This window comes from Solea solea, chromosome 15 (genome assembly GCF_958295425.1).
Source record: "Solea solea chromosome 15, fSolSol10.1, whole genome shotgun sequence".
NCBI classification, from domain to species: domain Eukaryota; kingdom Metazoa; phylum Chordata; class Actinopteri; order Pleuronectiformes; family Soleidae; genus Solea; species Solea solea.
The window spans coordinates 7,064,980-7,085,466 of NC_081148.1; the positions used below are offsets into that span (position 1 = coordinate 7,064,980).

At 37.3% G+C, this 20,487-nt stretch overlaps 1 protein-coding gene and 1 long non-coding RNA gene across 5 annotated transcripts in view; both read right to left on the reverse strand.

The window, feature by feature from the left end:
* Positions 1-731: 731 nt before the first annotated feature.
* On the reverse strand, positions 732-4,024 carry LOC131474226 (uncharacterized). Its single transcript, XR_009242271.1, has 5 exons — positions 3,879-4,024; positions 2,225-2,260; positions 1,936-2,097; positions 1,738-1,827; positions 732-1,083 (listed from the first exon to the last, which is right to left on the reverse strand). It is a non-coding gene; the product is annotated as an uncharacterized LOC131474226 (long non-coding RNA).
* Positions 4,025-12,676: 8,652 nt separating this feature from the next.
* wdpcp (WD repeat containing planar cell polarity effector) overlaps positions 12,677-20,487 on the reverse strand; it is a 78,320-nt gene continuing 70,509 nt past the window's right edge. For 3 of the 4 annotated variants that reach the window (XM_058652012.1, XM_058652014.1, XM_058652015.1), the window contains 3 exons: positions 18,433-18,524; positions 16,147-16,178; positions 14,135-14,649 (listed from right to left, as the gene is read on the reverse strand). In XM_058652012.1, the coding sequence (XP_058507995.1) occupies positions 14,599-14,649; positions 16,147-16,178; positions 18,433-18,524 (175 nt within the window). In that variant the 3' untranslated portion in view covers positions 14,135-14,598. Of the gene's footprint in view, positions 14,056-14,134; positions 14,650-16,146; positions 16,179-18,432; positions 18,525-20,487 lie in introns of those variants that run through there. The other variant, XM_058652013.1, reaches the window with a different exon arrangement.

The following is a 20,487-nucleotide window of genomic DNA, read 5'->3' on the forward strand; positions in this document are numbered from 1 at the left end:
TTTCATTGTTTTGGAAGCTATTTATAAAGGAATCTGAACCAAAACAGCTTCGGATGAAATAGATCATGAAAGAATATAAAAGCCTCCACATTAACAAACCTTTAAGACTTCCACACTGACATTTCCACACAAATGTCAGTGTGGAAATTTAAAACTAAAACAAATGCAAAGACAAGTCAGAAAAGTCTCTCTTTCTCACCACACTCTCCTGCAGCTTTGTTTGTGACGAAAACATATTGATATTTTCCATTACGTCAGATCATCCTATTTTTTCTCTAATTCACAAACACTGTAAGACATTTTTAGTCTGTTCAACTTGCAAACGAAAGTTCACCTGCTGCCTTAGAATTGCAATTCAACTCAACTTAAGCATTATCCTTGTTTTGACTAGTAAACTCAAGTTAATAAAGTTGAGTAAAGTGCAGTGGTATAGTTATCTCAACATTCTTCTATTAGTTATAAAGTTGATTCAACTTTCAATCGCTTTGTGGTTCAACTCGTTACAGCAAGTTCAAACAAATAAATATCCTGTATTTACAGAGATGTAAAAGTCACTTTCTGCATTATAATAAATTACAATTTCAAGTTGATACAACTATTTTATATTGACAACTTGTCCTATCAAGTTAAGAAAATTTAAATTTCATATTTGTTTTAATTTGAATGTCTATTTTATTTCGACTAATGCTATCAAGCTTAATGATTTGAAATAATCACAATCGACTCTTGCAGCTCATGCAGTCATTTATTTGAACCACGTTAAACAGCAGCTTAAAAAACAGCTGTGCTAACAAAACCAGCCAAAATGTCTAAACCACACCAAAGACAAGTTGTTAAGTATCATACATTTCCACATTATAATTTGGCCCAATGTGGTGTGGGTACTGGAGGTTCAGGCAGTATGTCGCTCCCATCAGCATGGCGAAGCCTGTGGGCACATCCTGTAGGTCATGAAGAATGATTGTCTCTTATACCACCACAGCCACGTTGAAGACTTTGAGAGCAAATGCACCGTGCAGAGATTCCTCATGTCCAATTAACAGTCCAACCTGCATTCCTCTCATCAAGGGTTTCTCCATGAGCCTGATGACGAAGATAAAGACAATTAAAGTCTCATAAAGGAAAACATGTTTTTTTTCATTTTATGAACGTCAAAATATACTGATAGAACAGTTGTGACATCTCATTATTGTACTTAAATTGTACTGTTTTGTATAACATGCACCGATGCTGAACAGTGGTTGAACCTTTATTCTGACAAGGTCTGCACTAATACTCAATCTCAAATAAGATTGAGATACAGTCTGACATTAGCAAAGGTAGTCCTCAATTTTATTACTGTAAATTCTGTGTAGAAGATTTTGTTAAATATGTTAAAGACTGACCGTTTCAGATTAGTCCTTGGTAGTTGGAATATTGTAGATATTTTAATTATGGCAAAAAAAAAATCTGTATAAAAGACTAGGGCTGCAAATAACAACTATTTTCAAAATTCTTGATTAGTTGTTGTTTCATCAATAAAATGTCAGTAAACATTGAAAATGTTGATCAGTGTTCTTCAAACCTGGAAATTATATTCCCAGTGAATATTCACATTTAAGAAGCTGAAAAATCAGAAAACTTATTTTTTCTTATTTAAAGAAAAATACTCAAACCGATTAATCAATTATCAAAGTAGATGAAGATTAATTTATTAATCGAGTAATTTCTCCAGCCCTAGTAAATACATTGACTTACATCACACATCCTTATTACGTCTGACGAATCCTCAGCCAGATAGTGCGAACGACCAAGTAAGGCAGCTGTTCTTTTGTGTTGGTTTTTGTCCTACACAAAAAAGGCAAGAGTATGTAAATGCAATAGAATCCTCTATAATCATCTTATTTTGGTACATACTTATAATAAATTAGATTTGTTTTCCTGAACAGTCCATACCTCCTGTTGAAGACACTGTAGAACACTGCTCAGGTTTGACCTCCTCTTTGATGCCAACCCAGCTTTGTAGAGCTCCAACAGACTTGCCATTGTGGCATCTAGTCCTTCCAGAAATGACTCCAGCAGGTTTTTGGTGACAACTCTGTCGAACTCAGCACTCAGCTGAAGCAAATGACAAAATACAGAAAAGGGGGCATGAGAGAAAGAAATTGGAGCTGCATAAAGCTTTATAAAGACAATGAAAATACATTAAAGGCTCCTTGCGCACTGAAGAATGGACAAAACTTACATTTCCACTTCATTAAATGCCCATTCTTGCAGATATCTGAAAATTGGGAAAAACATATATTAATTGTTTATCTGTAGGCATATTACACAAAATTATCAACACATTTACTTTTGTTTTATGCAGTGTTGGTGACGGAGACAATAGACTGATTATAGATAGACTATAATAGACTTAACTATATCATGAGTGTGACTACCAGTCCCAAAGCATCACTGACCCTCTTTCTGCTGGCTAAGACACATGTCAACAGACGGAACCAGTTTAGTCTACAGCAACATTCGTTTTAATTCAATAGTGACTGACGGAAACATCAGGTGATTACTAGTGTTTTCAAAATAAAAATATTTAATTGCGATTAATCACATTAATGTCATTGTTAACTCGCAATTAATCACACATTTTTATTTATTCTAAATGTCCCTTGATTTCTTTTTGTCCCATTAATTTTCTCATTTCAAAGCTCTTATCAACATAGAAAAGTGGATCAGCTTACTTTCTGCAAATGTTTTTTTTTATTTTTAAACAATATTGGCATATACTGTAGTGTAGGGCTGAACAATTAATACAAATGTTATTGAAATAGCAATACAGCTTACTGCAATTTCAAATTGCAGGAGACGCAATATTTGTTCAAGCCAGAATGTGTCAAAATATTATTTTAGATTAATTATTATTACACATCTTATTCTACGAAGAGACATTACATAGCACATATACATACATGATATCAGACATACATTTGCCAGCCGCAGGTTAATATCTCTGTCACCTTGCATATTTTTGAGTTATTCCTCTTATTGTGAGAGCCGCACAATAATAAGAGAGGCTGTGTATCACCCTGCAGTGCTGTGAATAAAGTGCAGTTCTTCAACGCAGACAAAGTCCCGTGATTTAGTGTGTTGTTGCCGTAACGAGCTAACCCGAGCTAAAGGAGCTAGCGGTCTTTGGACGTATCCTTACTACGGTTTGGGGGGGTCTGCCAGCTTAGTTTATAACACTGCATACATCATTACTTGGATGTAGGGAGTGCGGCGAGAAATGATCCAGGCTGTGTTGGATACGCAGAGCCCGCTTGGAGACGGAGGAGCGCTGTCATCCACTCAAAGCGTAACGTTCACCTACTACTTCTTCCGGTCTAGCTATATCCGGTGTGGTGTTGTAGTTTTTTTTAACGTTACTAGTTGCTGCAACAGTATGTGAAAAAACTACAAATTTTGCTCGGCCAAAAGGAACGTTGATCTCGCGATAAAAAAAAATTGCCGCCGTTAAAATGAGGTTTGCTTTTACTCCGCTAATAACGTGTTTAACTGACAACACAGGTTTACATTGGAAAAAAAAATAAATTAAAAAAAATTAAACGAAGGTCTGACGCAAATGAATATCTCCTCTCTCCGTCTAGCTAAAAACCAGACATATTAAATATATATAAAAACGGACCTAATTGGTTAATGTTTTTGAATTATGTAGTTTTTTAGAAAAGGCGCGGTTAAGGAAATTTGCCCACAATGAGTCTGTCACGGTAGTTAGCTTATTATCGACTTCAATTAAGTTTTCAGCTACAGTTAAAAACTAAATTCTACATTCAAACATCATTTTAAACAACATTAAGATTGATTTACACATACTTAATCAAAAGATATATATAAAAACTCACCTTCGGTAAGGTAAATCAGTAGGAAAGTTCCTCTCCTTTAGGGGTCCTGCTGCTCCAACTCGATGAGAAAATGAGTCCGCCTCTATTCACAGGTTGTTATCAGGTAGCGCTGCATATTATCCATCCGCCATGGAAAGTAGTCCTCTTTTGTTTACTACTTTTTTTCTATATTTATAGATTATAGATTCATAATTGTGAACACAAAACTTAGCTGTATGTACAGACAGGTTATTTTATATACCTTTAAACTTTGCCATGGTTTAAAGACGATTTTCTTTTAAGATTAAAAGTAATAGCTGCTTTTTTTTCCATCTTGCCACCTGCCATCCCCCCTCACCCCTGCTCAATGAAAGCCCGCCCTTTTCACCACCCACGCACAATTTAATCATAACTCAGAAATTCTAGTTAAGTGAACACATCAAGATCAGCCTAAGGTGTCAAATTGTCAACACAACATAGAACTTAAAGTTTAAATTCAGAAAACGTGCACACTTAAGTTTAAAATCCAAAACTTGTCAGAGCTCTTTGAGTTAAATAGAAGTATTAATTTGACATAACTAAAAGGGGCTGTAGCGTTTTACAGTGAAGAGATTAAAACATTTGCTCGAGATGACAGAGAATTAAAGTAATTAATTCACACAAATAACCAATCATTTCTTTTGTTTTCTTGTTGATGCTTTGGACGCAAAGGTATAACTATGAGATCAACACTCACCCGTTTAATTTAGCTGATATAATTAAACAGGCCTGGAATCAACAGATGTCTCACTCCTCTGACTTTTGAACGACCATTAAAACACAATAAATGAAGTAAAAACTGAAAAGACATTAAATATTTGATCAATTATTAAAAAGGTGTGTATTTTCTTTTGTTCACTTTGATTTAAATGTGTATATTCACCAGATCAACAGGGGTAAAAAGACCAAAACAGGTTGATACAAACTATTTATAGCGTGTGAAGTGCATTGGTGACGTTTGGCTTCATCGCAGGAGCCGAAACTCTTGCTCTTAAACCTTTTACAAAGGTTGTGAGTGAAGATGTAATCCCATCAACTATTCTGCCTTTGTACTTTAATCTCCAGTGCTTTGAAATGGTTCTAAATATTTAATTTAGCAATTATCTTTGAGTACAGACTCATTTATACACAGACAATGCACAATTAAAGCAGAGCTGGAAATCGTACGAATTAAAATCCTTCACAAAAATAAAAGGTTAAAAGGGTTCAAGACTGAAAAACAACCCAACACATCCGTACGATCACAGCACAAATCTGATGTTATTATTATTATTATTATTATAATAATAGAACTGTGTGGTCAGTGTGGACTCACACCTTCACACTCTGTTCAGGGGGGACGATGGGTTGCGCCACACTGTTGACCTTTGACCCGTGGCCTGCTCCAGTGAAGGAGCCTGAATGTGGCTGAACTGGAAACTGTTGACACTCGGTTCACACTTGTCCAGGAAATGAACTGGAACTGTTGCTGGACTGTTTTTTTGCATGAGTGGCTGTGTGATTGTATCTGAGACAGAGACGGAGACGCAGACAGATAAAGACAGACAGACAGACAGAGGGAGAGAGAGGGAGAGACAGTGACTGGACTGATCCTTACAGTATTTGGTTAGTGAGAACATACAGGCCTCAAAAAGTCAAAGTGTGTGTGACAGAAAATGATACGGAGGAACGGGGAGATGTGCTGATAGCAGCCTGCATGCTGGGACTGTTTTTTCTTTTACTCCATTTCCATGCAGGACTGGAAAACACACACACACACACACATACACACATGTACACACTTGTCTGTCATTGGCTGTTGACTGTCGGCAGACCTTGGCATCCCGGAGTGTTTACAGGCCGGTATGAGGAGTGAGAGGTGATACAGAGGAGGATTATATTTACCTGGGAGGTTAATCTGGGGTCAACTGTACACTGACGTGGGTGTAGGCCAGAACGCAGGCTCTGGTTTCTTCTGCTTTGTCAGGATCAGCCTTTGTTTTTTTTGGAGTTTCATTTTATTTGTGCATCTCGTTTTGTTTCATATGGAATCTGGTCACATGAAACCAGACTACGTGCCGAGTTTTCTTCTCTCTCTCTTTGGTCATTTTTTTTTTTTCCACAGATTCACCAAGAAAAACCAAACAACAACCTTTTGAATCCATCACACAAACAGAAAGAGGTGAGGGCAACACTGTGTGTGTGTGTGTGTGTGTGTGTGTGAGTCCAGGCTGTGGAGAGTCGAACAGCTTATGCTCACTGCTGTGACGCACGTCTCAGACGGAATTCATGAAATTCCTCGCTGGAGTTTGGACGCTGCAGGTTTAGTTCAGGAGACGTCGGTGGTGTGAGTACACAGTTCAGAGGCCTCCAGTGAAAGTCGTCATTAAAGGTACAGCGTGTAGGATTTAGCGACATCTATGGGCGAAGCTGCATGTTGCAGCTAAACCTCACAGAAACCATGGTAACCTCAGTCCATTTTATTTTCAGTTTTGCCAAATAGAAATAATTTAACCTACATCTTATAAGATAGGATAAGATCATGGTAATAATAGTAATATATAATACAAACACCATTAAATATAAGAAGTTATTAAAAAATAAGTATAGAAATACAGACAAATCCAACCCAACTTTATTTATGAAGCACAACAACAGCTGAAACAAAGTGCTGTACGTCATCAGTAAAGTATAATAAACAAAAGACTAAATAGACCTGACAATAAAACAATAAATTACTGTAGAAAGTAGAGAAACAGCACAAATAAAGTAGAAATTTTGAGCGTGCCTGCTGTTCTTGCTGCTGATGTTGTCGGGGGCAGGATTTGTGCTGGTAAAAGGAATAACATTTGGGTGGATTGAACCTTTAAAACTTGAAGTATATAGATTTTGGTGGTATCACCCTTTAAAAGAGACTGACTCTTAAGCTGTGAGGATCCAAACTGGGCTGGGTTGTGATCATTTTGTCGATCGTCTCCCATTCATGTGTATGTGGAAATTATTCTCTGTTTTTTTGCAATTTTTGTCACCATGGTTGCTCGTTTCGAGCAACCATGGTGCTCATTCATAGTATAGTATGTCGTCCAAAATGGATCGAAAAAGTCATAGTATAGTATGTCGTCCATAATTTGACAAAAATGTCATAGTTTAGTAGGTCGTCCATAATTTGACGAAAATGTCATAGTATAGTATGTTGTCCAAAATGTGACAAAAATGTCATAGTTTAGTATGTCGTCCAAAATTGTCATAGTATAGTATGTCGTCGAAAGTAACACAAACACATCTCAGGATTGAAGAAGGCATGTGGTTCAACCTGGGCTTGAACCCATGTCCCCCATGTTAAAGGCACTCCCCACTACACCAACCTTGTTGTCCCGAAGAGACTCCAAATCATCATGCTATACTATGTCGTCCAAAATCAGTCAATAAAGTCATAGTATAGTATGTTGTCCAAAATGGATCAAAAATGTCATAGTTTAGTATGTCGTCCATAATTTGACAAAAATGTCATAGTTTAGTATGTCGTCCATAATTTGACAAAAATGTCATAGTTTAGTATGTCGTCCATAATTTGACAAAAATGGCATGGTTTAGTATGTCGTATGAAATGTGACAAAAATGTCATAGTTTAGTATGTCGTCCATAATTTGACAAAAATGTCATAGTTTAGTATGTTGTCCGAAATGTGACAAAAATGTCATAGTTTAGTATGTCGTCCATAATTTGACAAAGATGTCATAGTTTAGTATGTCGCCGAAATGTGACAAAAATGTCACAGTTTAGTATGTCGTCCAAAATGTGACAAAAATGTCACAGTTTAGTATGTTGTCTGAAATGTGACAAAAATGTCAGTTTAGTATGTCGTCCATAATTTGACAAAAATGTCACAGTTTAGTATGTGGTCTGAAATGTGACAAAAATGTCACAATTTAGTATGTCGTCCGAAATTGGACAAAAATGTCATAGTTAAATATGTCGTCCGAAATTTGACAAAAATGTCTGAGTTTAGTATGTCGTCCGAAATGTGACAAAAATGTCATAGTTTAGTATGTCGTCCGAAATGTGACAAAAATGTCATAGTTTAGTATGTCGTCCGAAATTGGACAAAAATGTCATAGTTAAATATGTTGTCCGAAATTTGACAAAAATGTCTTAGTTTAGTATGTCGTCCGAAATGTGACAAAAATGTCATAGTTTAGTATGTCGTCCGAAATGTGACAAAAATGTCATAGTTTAGTAAGTCATCCATAATTTGACAAAAATGTCACAGTTTAGTATGTCGTCCATGATTTGACAAAAATGTCATAGTTTAGTATGTCGTCGGAAATTTGACAAAAATGTCATAGTTTAGTATGTCATCCATGATTTGACAAAAATGTCATTGTATAGTATGTCGTCCGAAATTTGACAAAAATGTCACAGTTTAGTATGTCGTCCATGATTTGACAAAAATGTCATTGTATAGTATGTCGTCCATAATTTGACAAAAATGTCATTGTATAATTTGTCGTCCAAAATGGATCAAAAAAGTCATAGTATAGTATGTCGTCCAAAATCGGTAAAAAATGTCATAGTATAGTATGTCGTCCAAAATCGGTCAAAAAGGTCATAGTATAGTATGTTGTCCAAAATTGTCATAGTATAGTATGTCCTCCAAAGTTACACAAACACATCTCAGGATTGAAGAAGGCATGTGGTTCAACCTGGGCTTGAACCCATGTCCCCCATGTTAAAGGCACTCCCCACTACACCAACCTTGTTGTCCCGAAGAGACTCCAAATCATCATGCTATACTATGTCGTCCAAAATCAGTCAAAAAAGTCATAGTATAGTATGTTGTCCAAAATGGATCAAAATAGTCATAGTATAGTATGTCGTCCAAAATCGGTCAAAAAGGTCATAGTATAGTATGTTGTCCAAAATTGTCATAGTATAGTATGTCCTCCAAAGTTACACAAACACATCTCAGGATTGAAGAAGGCATGTGGTTCAACCTGGGCTTGAACCCATGTCCCCCATGTTAAAGGCACTCCCCACTACACCAACCTTGTTGTCCCGAAGAGACTCCAAATCATCATGCTATACTATGTCGTCCAAAATCAGTCAAAAAAGTCATAGTATAGTATGTTGTCCAAAATGGATCAAAATAGTCATAGTATAGTATGTCGTCCAAAATCGGTCAAAAAGGTCATAGTATAGTATGTTGTCCAAAATTGTCATAGTATAGTATGTCCTCCAAAGTTACACAAACACATCTCAGGATTGAAGAAGGCATGTGGTTCAACCTGGGCTTGAACCCATGTCCCCCATGTTAAAGGCACTCCCCACTACACCAACCTTGTTGTCCCGAAGAGACTCCAAATCATCATGCTATACTATGTCGTCCAAAATCAGTCAAAAAAGTCATAGTATAGTATGTTGTCCAAAATGGATCAAAAATGTCATAGTATAGTATGTCGTCCAAAATCGGTCAAAAAGGTCATAGTATAGTATGTCGTCCAAAATCAGTCAAAAAAGTCATAGTATAGTATGTTGTCCAAAATGGATCAAAATAGTCATAGTATAGTATGTCGTCCAAAATCGGTCAAAAAGGTCATAGTATAGTATGTTGTCCAAAATTGTCATAGTATAGTATGTCGTCGAAAGTAACACAAACACATCTCAGGGTTGAAGAAGGCATGTGGTTCAACCTGGGCTTGAACCCATGTCCCCCATGTTAAAGGCACTCCCCACTACACCAACCTTGTTGTCCCGAAGAGACTCCAAATCATCATGCTATACTATGTCGTCCAAAATCAGTCAAAAAAGTCATAGTATAGTATGTTGTCCAAAATGGATCAAAAATGTCATAGTATAGTATGTCGTCCATAATTTGACAAAAATGTCATAGTTTAGTATGTCGTATGAAATGTGACAAAAATGTCATAGTTTAGTATGTTGTCTGAAATGTGACAGAAATGTCATAGTTTAGTATGTCGTCCATAATTTGACAAAAATGTCACAGTTAAGTATGTCGTCCGAAATGTGACAGTCATGTCATAGTTTAGTATGTCGTACTACTACTACTCGTACGTACTAGTGAGCACTCTAGGTTCTCACTAGCATGCCTTGCAGCAGCAGGCACTAACAAGTGATACAATAACACTTTAAAAAAAAAAGATAAAACCACATCTCAACATCTCTCGTCTTAATAACAATCTTCTTACAAAATGATGACTGCTCTGTCACAGAAAATATAACTTAAATGCAATAGTTGGACATTATTAAACACCTTTAATTGAAAATGGTTCTTTTGCAGCGTGAGACAATAAATGCTTCTTTTTTTGGGGGGGGGGGACCTAAACCTGAAAACTTTTGCAGGATAGACTTAAAATTAAAGAACAGACACAGTTCAACAATTAAGTTAAGTTACACATTTTTTTTTTCATTTTATACTGTATTTATTCATTTGTTTATTTTCTTACTAAACTATATGGCAACAATTAACTTAGTAAATAAGCATCAGATGAATTTGTGGTGGGAATAATTGCTAGGTGTACCCATGCATGTTGACATGCTGTCATGGCCACAGTGACAGTGATGATGACAAACGACTCTAATGTTTCCTCTATGGGACTTTAGCGCGTTAGCAGTCAGAACACTGTTAACCGGCAGAGAACAGAGATCAGAGTTCAGAGTGAGACTTTTTGTCAAAAACTGAAGGTTCAAAGTCAGAATAATTGATCCAAAAATGACTCTTTGTGTGATGTCAAGGACGGACTGATGTTTCCATCCCTGTACACACGAGCTGCCAGCGGCACTATAATGATACATACACTAGAAGAAACTGGAAGGTTTTTAAAGGGACAGTTCTCATAGTTTCTCAGTGGTTATAGGATCCAAAGCTGAAAAACAAAAACAGACATAAAATGAGATTCTGAAAAAGAGTGAGAGAGATGCTGCTGTGGGGAAGACAGTGACGTCAGACTTCCCCACTCCTCAGGTGAGTCTGCTGAGCTTTCTGAAAGACCCACTCTGGATCCACATTCCAGCTGTTTGTCTCACTTTCCTTGTGTAGCTGTTACGCTGTGACGCCAGATTCTGACATGAAACACTGTGTGTGTGCAGCGTGGGAAACATGACAAACACAGAGAGAGTTGTGTGTCTGTGGTTTGAATGTAGCAGTCATTTGTTTATATTTAAAAGATTAAATGTTACCTGATGCACAATAACTTTAAAGGTACCGTGTGTATAACTTTTATAGGAGAAGTTGCATTTGAATATCCCTCGCCTCACCTGACCCTTTTCTTCCCACTGTGTGTGAGAACTGACTGAAACCATTTGTATAAATATTTCATCTTCAATTTCTGACAAATGAAAAATAACCGTTCTTATGCACGTCCTCTTTTCCGTCTTCTGTATTTGTTGTTGTTGACATTCCTCATTTCCCTGTTTCCTGTAAAACAATGTAACGAGGGATGAAGTAGAGAGGTATTTGAAGAGTCCTGTGATTATCTCATGTGGAAAAGATGCAGCTTGTCCTCGTCCTAAGTTGCAACTTGTCTCTTTTCCCTGCAGCCGAGCTCCAGACCTGGGAAAGCTTAATGGAGACTTGTTGACCTGCAGGCTTTAGAGTTTCTCGCTGAAGATGTTGTCTCTGTATGTCAACACTTAGCCGTCTGACAAGATGGACACATTTCCTTTTTTTTGTGTAGTTTGTTCTCCAATGACAAATTTCTGTGTGTGTGTGTGTGTCGGCTTCAAAGTTGACAGATGGCTTACATTTCAGAAAACATACACTGCTGGTGTTGTATATAATCTAAACCTTTCTCATGAACTTTGACCTGTAAAAACCTGACAAAGACAATCACAGAAGTGTGTCTCTGGAGGGAAAAAGGAACAAAAGAAAGAAAATAGCAGCTTGATTTGTTTATGAACCATAATGCTTTGCTAAACTGGCTTTTGGTCAAAAATTGCTTGGAATAACAACAAACTCACTCAATATTTATAACGTGTTCAAACTTGACTTTTATCCATTATGTAAGTAAGTAAGTAAGTAAGGTAACGTAAGGCCAGTCTTATCTGAACGTGCACATGGAAAACATGGAATTGACCATAAAATAATAATGACACGCGGTTTTATAAGAAAAAGACACGTGCGTGTCATCCATCATGCTGATGCTACTTGATATTTACAGGACACAACAAGTCAAACTGCTCCACTTACAGAAATCCTCATTCTTTCTAAGGACAACTACAACAGTTGAATGGTTCATCCCTGTATGTTGGCTCTCTGATGGACAGGTGACCTGTCCAGGGTGTAGCCTGCCCTTCACCCTGTGTCAGCTCGGTCTGGCTCCAGCGACCTGTGACCCTCATGTGGAGGATAAAGCAGTACATAATGAATGAATGAATGATCATGGAGAAGACTCCATGAAACCAGACGTCTGAAACGTGTCAGGCATGAGATATGTCACGTAAAAAATGTTTATTAGTTGTAGATGAGCACAGGAGTCGTCAAAAGCCAAAACAGAACAAAAAATGTGGGGTTAACAGCTCGTTTACCAGTGTAATAACATTAAATAAATAATGCATTGCAATGTATAAAATAAATAATTCAGCTGCAATTGAAGAAAATGTCCTATAGACGTTATAATTGCATATATACCAAATAAAGTACTGTGCATCAGCTATATAACTTTCCAACATGTCATCCAGTGATTGTTACTGTGACATTTCATTTCGCTTGTATCTGTTCAGAAATGAAGAAGTGTTATCATGTTAAAGGTGATTTCAGTGATTTCAGTGATTTCAGCTACTGTGACCTTCACGTGAGGCAAAAAACAGGTTGTTCTTGTATCCACATTTTATTATTTATGTTTTAAACACAGATTTCCAGTGCAGATTATTATGTTGCAATGTTATTAAGCCACTTTCCTTTATTGTGGTCCTTATGCAAAGTACATCTCATTCACAGACATGTGACAGATTGAAAGATTAGAACTCCACTGTCATTTCTGATCTGTCAAATCACCGTCAGCGGTGGTTAGACATTTATTTACTCTCTAAAGTTTTTGACATGTTTGTCTATAATGTTTCAGACTGTGAAACAAACACACTACTGGGCCCCGGAGGGAGAAACATTATCAGTCCAATCAGAGATCCCACATCATTAGCCGGGATAAAACCGCTACAGACACACTGCACAGCTGTTGCACAGAGGGGAAAAAAAGAGAGATAACCTGGATAATAGCAAGTGCTGGAGGCTTGATTCATTTCCACATGTTAACAAGGCCATTTCACAGCTCCAGCACGCTGCACAGTATGTTAATACCACTAATAAGCCGATCTCTGCGAGTCATCTCGGACGGCAAAGACCTGAACGCGAGGCAGTGTTTTACAATGAAGCATAAGTATTTATCATTCAACAAAGCTGACATAATTGCTTAAAGGGTAAGTGAGGAGAGCGTTTGGTTTGTTTTGTGTCTTATGAAAGAGGAGATTTCACTGTTTTCTCATAAAAAAAAAAGGGGCCACTGTGTAGGGCCATCAGAGAGATGCGAGGACTTAGTGCTCGCCTGTTAAGCAATTTTTGCTGCTTTTATTCAAGCTGTCAAATCAAACAATCAGGAGATAATGCAGCCTTGGTCTGTAAATTATAAACGTGTCAAGAGATGCTCTAAAGGGAAACGACAGATGCCACTTATCTGCAGCAGCCTCTGCAGTGTGACTGTATCATCAGAGGGGAAATATAACATTTTGATGTTTACATAAGAGAAGTATTAGTATCAGTCAGAAATGGAATTCCTTTCACCCTACCCTCTCGCAGGGGATTGACTCCCCAAAAAACATACAGTGGTGTGTGTGTTTTTTTGAAAGCTAACAAAACAAACAGAAAAGGAGCAGAAAAGCATCCTCGCACATCTTCTGTCCATTTCCAACATCGCTTCTTGTATATTTTTTTGGTGGAAATCCTCTTAGAATGCAAAGTAAATAGATTACGATACAGTGAGGGATTAGGGCTCGTGCGGCGCTGTCAGATTAGTCGGTGAGCGCAGCGCGTCGACAGCTCTGACACGGCCATGGCTGCTGTTCAGGAAACAGGCTCCGTGCGATGCTTTAAAGTCCCTGGTTGGCTCCTATTCATGAATAAAACTGTGGCCCGTAATCTCGGCCAACACACACTAATGCACACACACGTCTATACAGCACACACACACACACACACACAGACAGAGAGAGAGAGAGAGAGAGAGAGAGGAAGAAGCCTGAAACATTGAGTATCATGGTGATGGAAGTATAATAGAAGTCTTTATATTTTTCAGCACTGATTAATGACAAGGTCTGAAACAGTTTTTGTCATGTTGTTAAAAGCAAAATCCGCACAACTGTTTTTCTGTCATGGTTCATTTGCTTTTGACAGAAAATAACCTTCATCCACATCCATGTGAAATTTCACACACACACATGGACACAAAACTACACAACACTCATGTGTTCATCTCCTTTCATCACAGTTAACATTCACAGATACCCATGCCGTAAACATCAATGACTACTTGGCATATAAAAATAGACAAAAAAAGGCTGACTTTATGTTGTTGTGTTTCTTTTCACTTTTCCCACTGGTATTAACATGATATAATGTAATGTAATATAATATAATATAATATAATATAATATAATATAATATAATATAATATAATATAATATAATATAATATAAAACCTCCAGGTCTGTTTCCTCAAACCATTCCTAAATGAACCACATGAAGCGTCCCAGCGTCGTCTTCTCCCTGAGACACACAAGCAACAGAAACCTGTTATAAAAGTGTTTATACAGTAAATCACTTTTATGACTTTTATGACAATCACACTTTTAATTTCCCTCGAGGGTTTGGTCGTGGTTTGACTGTTTAGTCATCATTAAATGTTTGTGTAATGTGACAGTGAAGCTGACGGCCATAAAAACCACAACTGCTTCATATTTTCATCAATGGTTTATCGTTTTTTTCTTTTCAATTATCCAATTGATGGTTTGTCAGTAAAAACATGTGAAAGTCATCAAAACCACAACAGAATTCATTTATCGTCATATTTATCATTTATCCTTTATCATTCATCATTCATCATCTATCTTCTATCATTTGGACATTTTTGCTCTAAAAAGAAACTAAAACATTTGACTGATTTCCAAAACAGCAGGTTTTAACACATAATAATGCAGTATACTGTAGCTGTGTGTAACGGTGTTTAACAATACATTATATGAATGATCATCATGTGTCCATCAGAATCAGCCCACGTTCACCTTGTTGACATCAGTCAGCAAAATAAGATTCAGTGAGAGACGCTGATGTTTGTCTGGGCTGTGTGTGTCAACTGAAGATAACGCTATAGCTTCAGATTGAAGGAAGTATTAAAGGGTTATTTCATATGTTTGTGATTATTCAAAGATTGTTTCACAGTCAGTCGTGTAAGAGATAAATGATGATTTAAAAAAAGAAAAAAAGAAAAACTGAGATCTGTTGCTGTCCCTAACTTTAAAAGAACAACAAAAACTAGGGATGCACAATATATATATATATATATATATTCAGTATGCATATATATATATATATGACATGTAATAATATATATATATATATATATACATATACATATATACACAGTATGCATATATATATGTATACATATATATATTTATATAAATATATATATATATATATATGATATTTTGTAACATGGAGCTCATATTAAGGTGATACTGTGTTATTTGTAATGCAAATTCATGCTTAGTTGTGACGACAACGGCCACAGTGTAGTAATGAGGAGATAATATTACCGTAAAGCCATGTTATTTCCAGTTTATAGTTTCATTTTAAACTTTAATGTACTTTTTTAATTCAGCATCACTTTCATAAACAGTATATTAATAAACTGACATATAGAGGTGAGTGTTTACTTATAACTTCATCAATACTGTTATGACCTGTCACACCCCACTTAAGGCTCTTTTAAATGTTAAGGGGTTTTTACATAAAATAAAGTGCCTTTTCTATACTGCTGCATTAATATATATTACTGGTTATGAACTTATAACACAGGTCTTTTTATTATTATTATTATTATTGTTATTATTATTATTATTTTTTTAAAATTTATTTATTAATAAAAAAAATAAACACAGGTTTTAACGGTGTGTTTTCATCCGATCCATAGGGAGGAGACATGATGTGAATTCTGTCAACGGAGATGAAAAATGAAAATCAATGTTCAGTCAATCAACTTACGTTCACGCTGCCTCTGTCACCTTCAGTGTTTCCTGCAGACAAAAAAAAAAGACGAAATGACACAAGACGTCGGAGGATGTTCTGGTAATCCACCCGCAGCACGTTTAATAAGTACAACATCAGACGTGCATAATCACACATGACAGCCCTACAGCCCACAAACACACACACACACACACACACAGGTTACATGCTCACTCAGTAGGTCAGACACGTTTCCTTTTCTGGGTTTTAACAAATGTAGTAAACTGTTGTCACTCATGGCGATCTCTCTCGCTCTGAGCTCTGCGTTAATAAGGTTATGATTGACATTAAAACCCCAGCGTGCCTCATACACATATTTTAAACGCTGATGCAAATTCCCCTCGATAGCCCGCAGCTCAGATTACCCAATGACAGAGTGATTTGGTAGAGAGACAATTGTTAATAACCCCCCCACCCCACCCCACCAAAAAAAAAAACTGAATTATTAAAATGTAGGGAGCAGGAAGGAGGAAGTGAGGACAAAGAAGAGTTGATGTTTTGTCCTAAATGACCAGTTAGTCACCTCAGACGTGAGGGAGACAGGAAGCTCTCAGGCTACGTTCAGAGAATAAAACAAGCTAAATGTCAGAGCAGAATGATTGCAGGCTCTAACATGTGTCAGCTGCTGCTGTGGACATGAAGATTAACGTAAAGGCTGATTCTATTTAAAGGGCTAGTTCAGGTTTTACTGTATAAAGGTACTGATAGTATATTATCACTGACCATTTCCTGACCCGTCTCGGAGATGGACAATATCTTTTACTAATAACATGGCTGCTGTCTTTGGCCTCTCTCTCGCCATGGCACGGCACGGCACAGCGTGGTTAAGTTGCGTTTTCACAAGCATAGTACCTTATTTTTAGTACCGTCACAGGATGACACGTCTGACACAAGAATCAAGAATCAAGCCGAACAATGCCGAACTGTAGATCAGTTAAAAAAGACTTAACAACCCTAAAAATGTGGGATCATCTCCCACAATTACCAGGGAAATGTCTAAAATCTCAATATTTAACAGGAGTCTGGTGTTTTCAGTGACAGCACTGCAGATCGCGAGCTGCATCACAAACCCTGCCACTGTATTTCAGTCCAGTGACTGTGTCAGAGGGAGTCTGTGCTCCAGTCATGGAGGAATACTGAACAAATGTTTTGAATTAACTGACTCTAATGATTCAGTTACACTGAAAACAACTGCTTTACAAGTCACTAGTCACCCTAAACCATGCCATGCCAAGGCGACACTGAAGTTCATAGAGAAAATCAGCATTTTCAGCTCACAGGGACACAGGAGCTGCTGCTGCTGCTGCCATGTTTGGCAACTTTGTGTGACTTAAGACTGAAGTCACTAGATTACATGTTTTCACTTACTGACTAAGGCGGAAGTGGATTAACAACTGCTGTGTGCTGAGATGTAAAATCAACAGTTTTGTTGAGTTTGTTTACAAATTTCTGTTTTCAGCCAGAAAAGGTTGTCTCACTGCAACATAAACCAAGGCACCATACATATTTTTTAAGATATCATAGATGGGGAGACTACGGTTAAACGGCTAAAATCTGTATTTTACATTTCTGTCACTGACAGCAGCCAAGTTATCAGAGAAAGCGTCCATCAGGTGTTTCCATGGTGGCGTACTCAGTTAAGTTAGTGTTGAGATTAATTCAAAAAATCTGAAATAGTCCCTCTAAGTCAAGTGTATTTGTTTCCTTAATTATCTCTCAGCTAAACCTCAAAATGTCCGTCTGGACATTTTTTTTTGCTTATTTTAACCATAAAAGACCCATAACTTTCCCAGAATAACATTTTACTGCATGTTAAAATAGTATATTAACAACTTAAAATGAAGAAAAAACAAAGTTTTATTCAGAAAAAACACTGTAGTTGTACATGAATATATTTTGCGTGTTGAATTTGAAATTTGAACAGTATAAAACGTTGTTCAGGCCAAAAAATTGAAACTATGTACAGGCGACTTGCTATGTACTGGCTTTGACATGCAACTTCTTAGCTTTCAGAAACTGTTGTGTAATTACGGTGTAAAAGTGCGCTTGTGCAAATGTGTCGTCTGCGATATGCTCGGTGTTAAAGCGTTAAATACATTTTCAGTTCAGGGCCGGTGTAAAAGAAACACTGGGTTTTAAGTAAGAGTTTAGATTATTACAAAAAACACTTTTCAAACCTTTCAGACATGAAGTGGAAGAATATTGAAGAATATAGAAGAACACATTTGGTATTATATCAGCAAAGTCGACCATCACACAGACCTGTTTGTCTCAGTGTCCTGAACACGTGTGGGCTCACGGTCACATGAAGGCGCTCGGTTTGTATTCTCCTCTGACTGGATCTTCCATCCACGCTTAAAAACAAAACAAAGACAGAATACTTTGTAATATTTGATGTATTTGTCACTGAAGATGTTATTGCATCAGCTGCTCCAAAATGTCTGTGAATCATTAGAAAAGGGGAAAAACTGACAGTTAGAATAAATATTCCCTGCTTTTTGATATGACTGAGGCTTATTCTGTATATATACTAGTAAACATCACTAGTATATATGGTGTGTATGCACACTATGGACACCCCCACGTAATAATGACTTCAGACCAAATTGTCGTCTCTTTTCACCAAAAATCACATTTATATATTATATTTATATACATTTAAACATAAAATATGATCACCATGGTAACCAGATTGCAGTATGTGGTGGAATCTAACACACACACACACTCAGCGTGAACTTTTACCTGAATTAAAATCAGACTACATTCATTTATTCATTCATTCATCATTCGTTACAGCGATGACATATAACAACGATAAAGTCGTTTAACGCTTTAGAAACATTTTCAAACATGTGACAGAGTTGTATCATATTTCCATCAAAACTTAGTTGGTGTTTCAATCTAGAGACGAGTGGATAAGTATTATAGTCTGCCACAGTAAAGACTTTAATTTACACATACTGTACATGCCTCCCTCTGAAGTGTCATCACCTCCACTCCTGGTGTGTTTAAACAAGTCACACCACTGACTCATCTGACAGTGAGCATTTCCTCTGTCTAGACAGGATCTGCCACTAAAACACAATAATTAGCTTATTTTATGTGATGTAAAAGCATGATTTCTCAGTCATTATAAATGTTATTATAAAAGTGTAAACGTTTGCTTGGAATTCAATGATCTAGATTAAAAAAACAAAACAAAAACTGAGCTCCTTCCTGCTCAAAAATCAAAAAACAACTTTAAATTGTCATTGATGTTAAAGATGGCTCTGCTGAATGAAAATAAACAATGGCCTCCACTCTCTTGACTCCGCTGACAGTGGAGTTTGTGATGAGCGGGAAAGGCCAACAGCCATCAAAGGAACGCTGGGATGCTTCCCAGCTTCCCGTCTCGTTCTCTCATTTCTCCGCACACACAGAGCCGGATTTGGGGAATGTGGGAATCCGCGAGGAGCCCCCAAACTGTCATTGTGTTCGCCTCCGCCTCTCTCCCTGCTCTTTTCTCAGCGAGCCAAACGGGAGAACGCCCGCGCTATAATGCTTCCCCTACTCCATCTCAGCTAAGCTGTCATTGGCTTCACATGAGAAACAATGAAACTTCATCAGAGACCAGATTATAAAAGAAAAAAAAAACAGAGGGAGGGGTGTTCAATATAAAATTGTTCTAAAGGAATTGTGCAATAAAAAAAAAAAGGCAGAGGCTTTTGTCACTTTCTCTCTGTGGCCATAATCTATAGGGAGGTGAGGGGATCTGCTGTCTTAGCCTCTGTCAGTGGTGCAGGGGAAGACCTGAGGTAGTACCAACAGGCTTTTGGCTGCCAAATCACCCTAACCCTCTTTACCACTCTTTCTTGTTCCTTTTACTGTTTTAAAAAGAGCTTAGGCCAGAGCATCTCTCCCTCTCTCTCCCTCTCTCTCTCTCTCTCTCTCCCTCTCTCACGCGCTCTCTCTGGACCCAAGCTTGTTTAAATTGGCTGATAGGAGAGGATTTGGGATGGATGGAGGGGGCTTAGAGGAATGCAGAGTGGAGGAGTGGAGGTGCAGAGAGTCATCAGTGTTGCAGTCAAACAACCATGAAAAGCCTATGAAGATGAGAAGAACAAGAATGCTTCCTCTTTTTTTTTTTTAATCTAACGCACACAAACCCCATAGAAATACTTCAATATGTTAGTGGGAGAATGACAAGGACACACACACACACACACACACACACACACACACACACACACACACACACTCATCCTACAATAATAGAGACAGAGACATGGAGGGCTATATTTGTGTGTATCTATTTGTGTGTGTGTGAGATAGAGG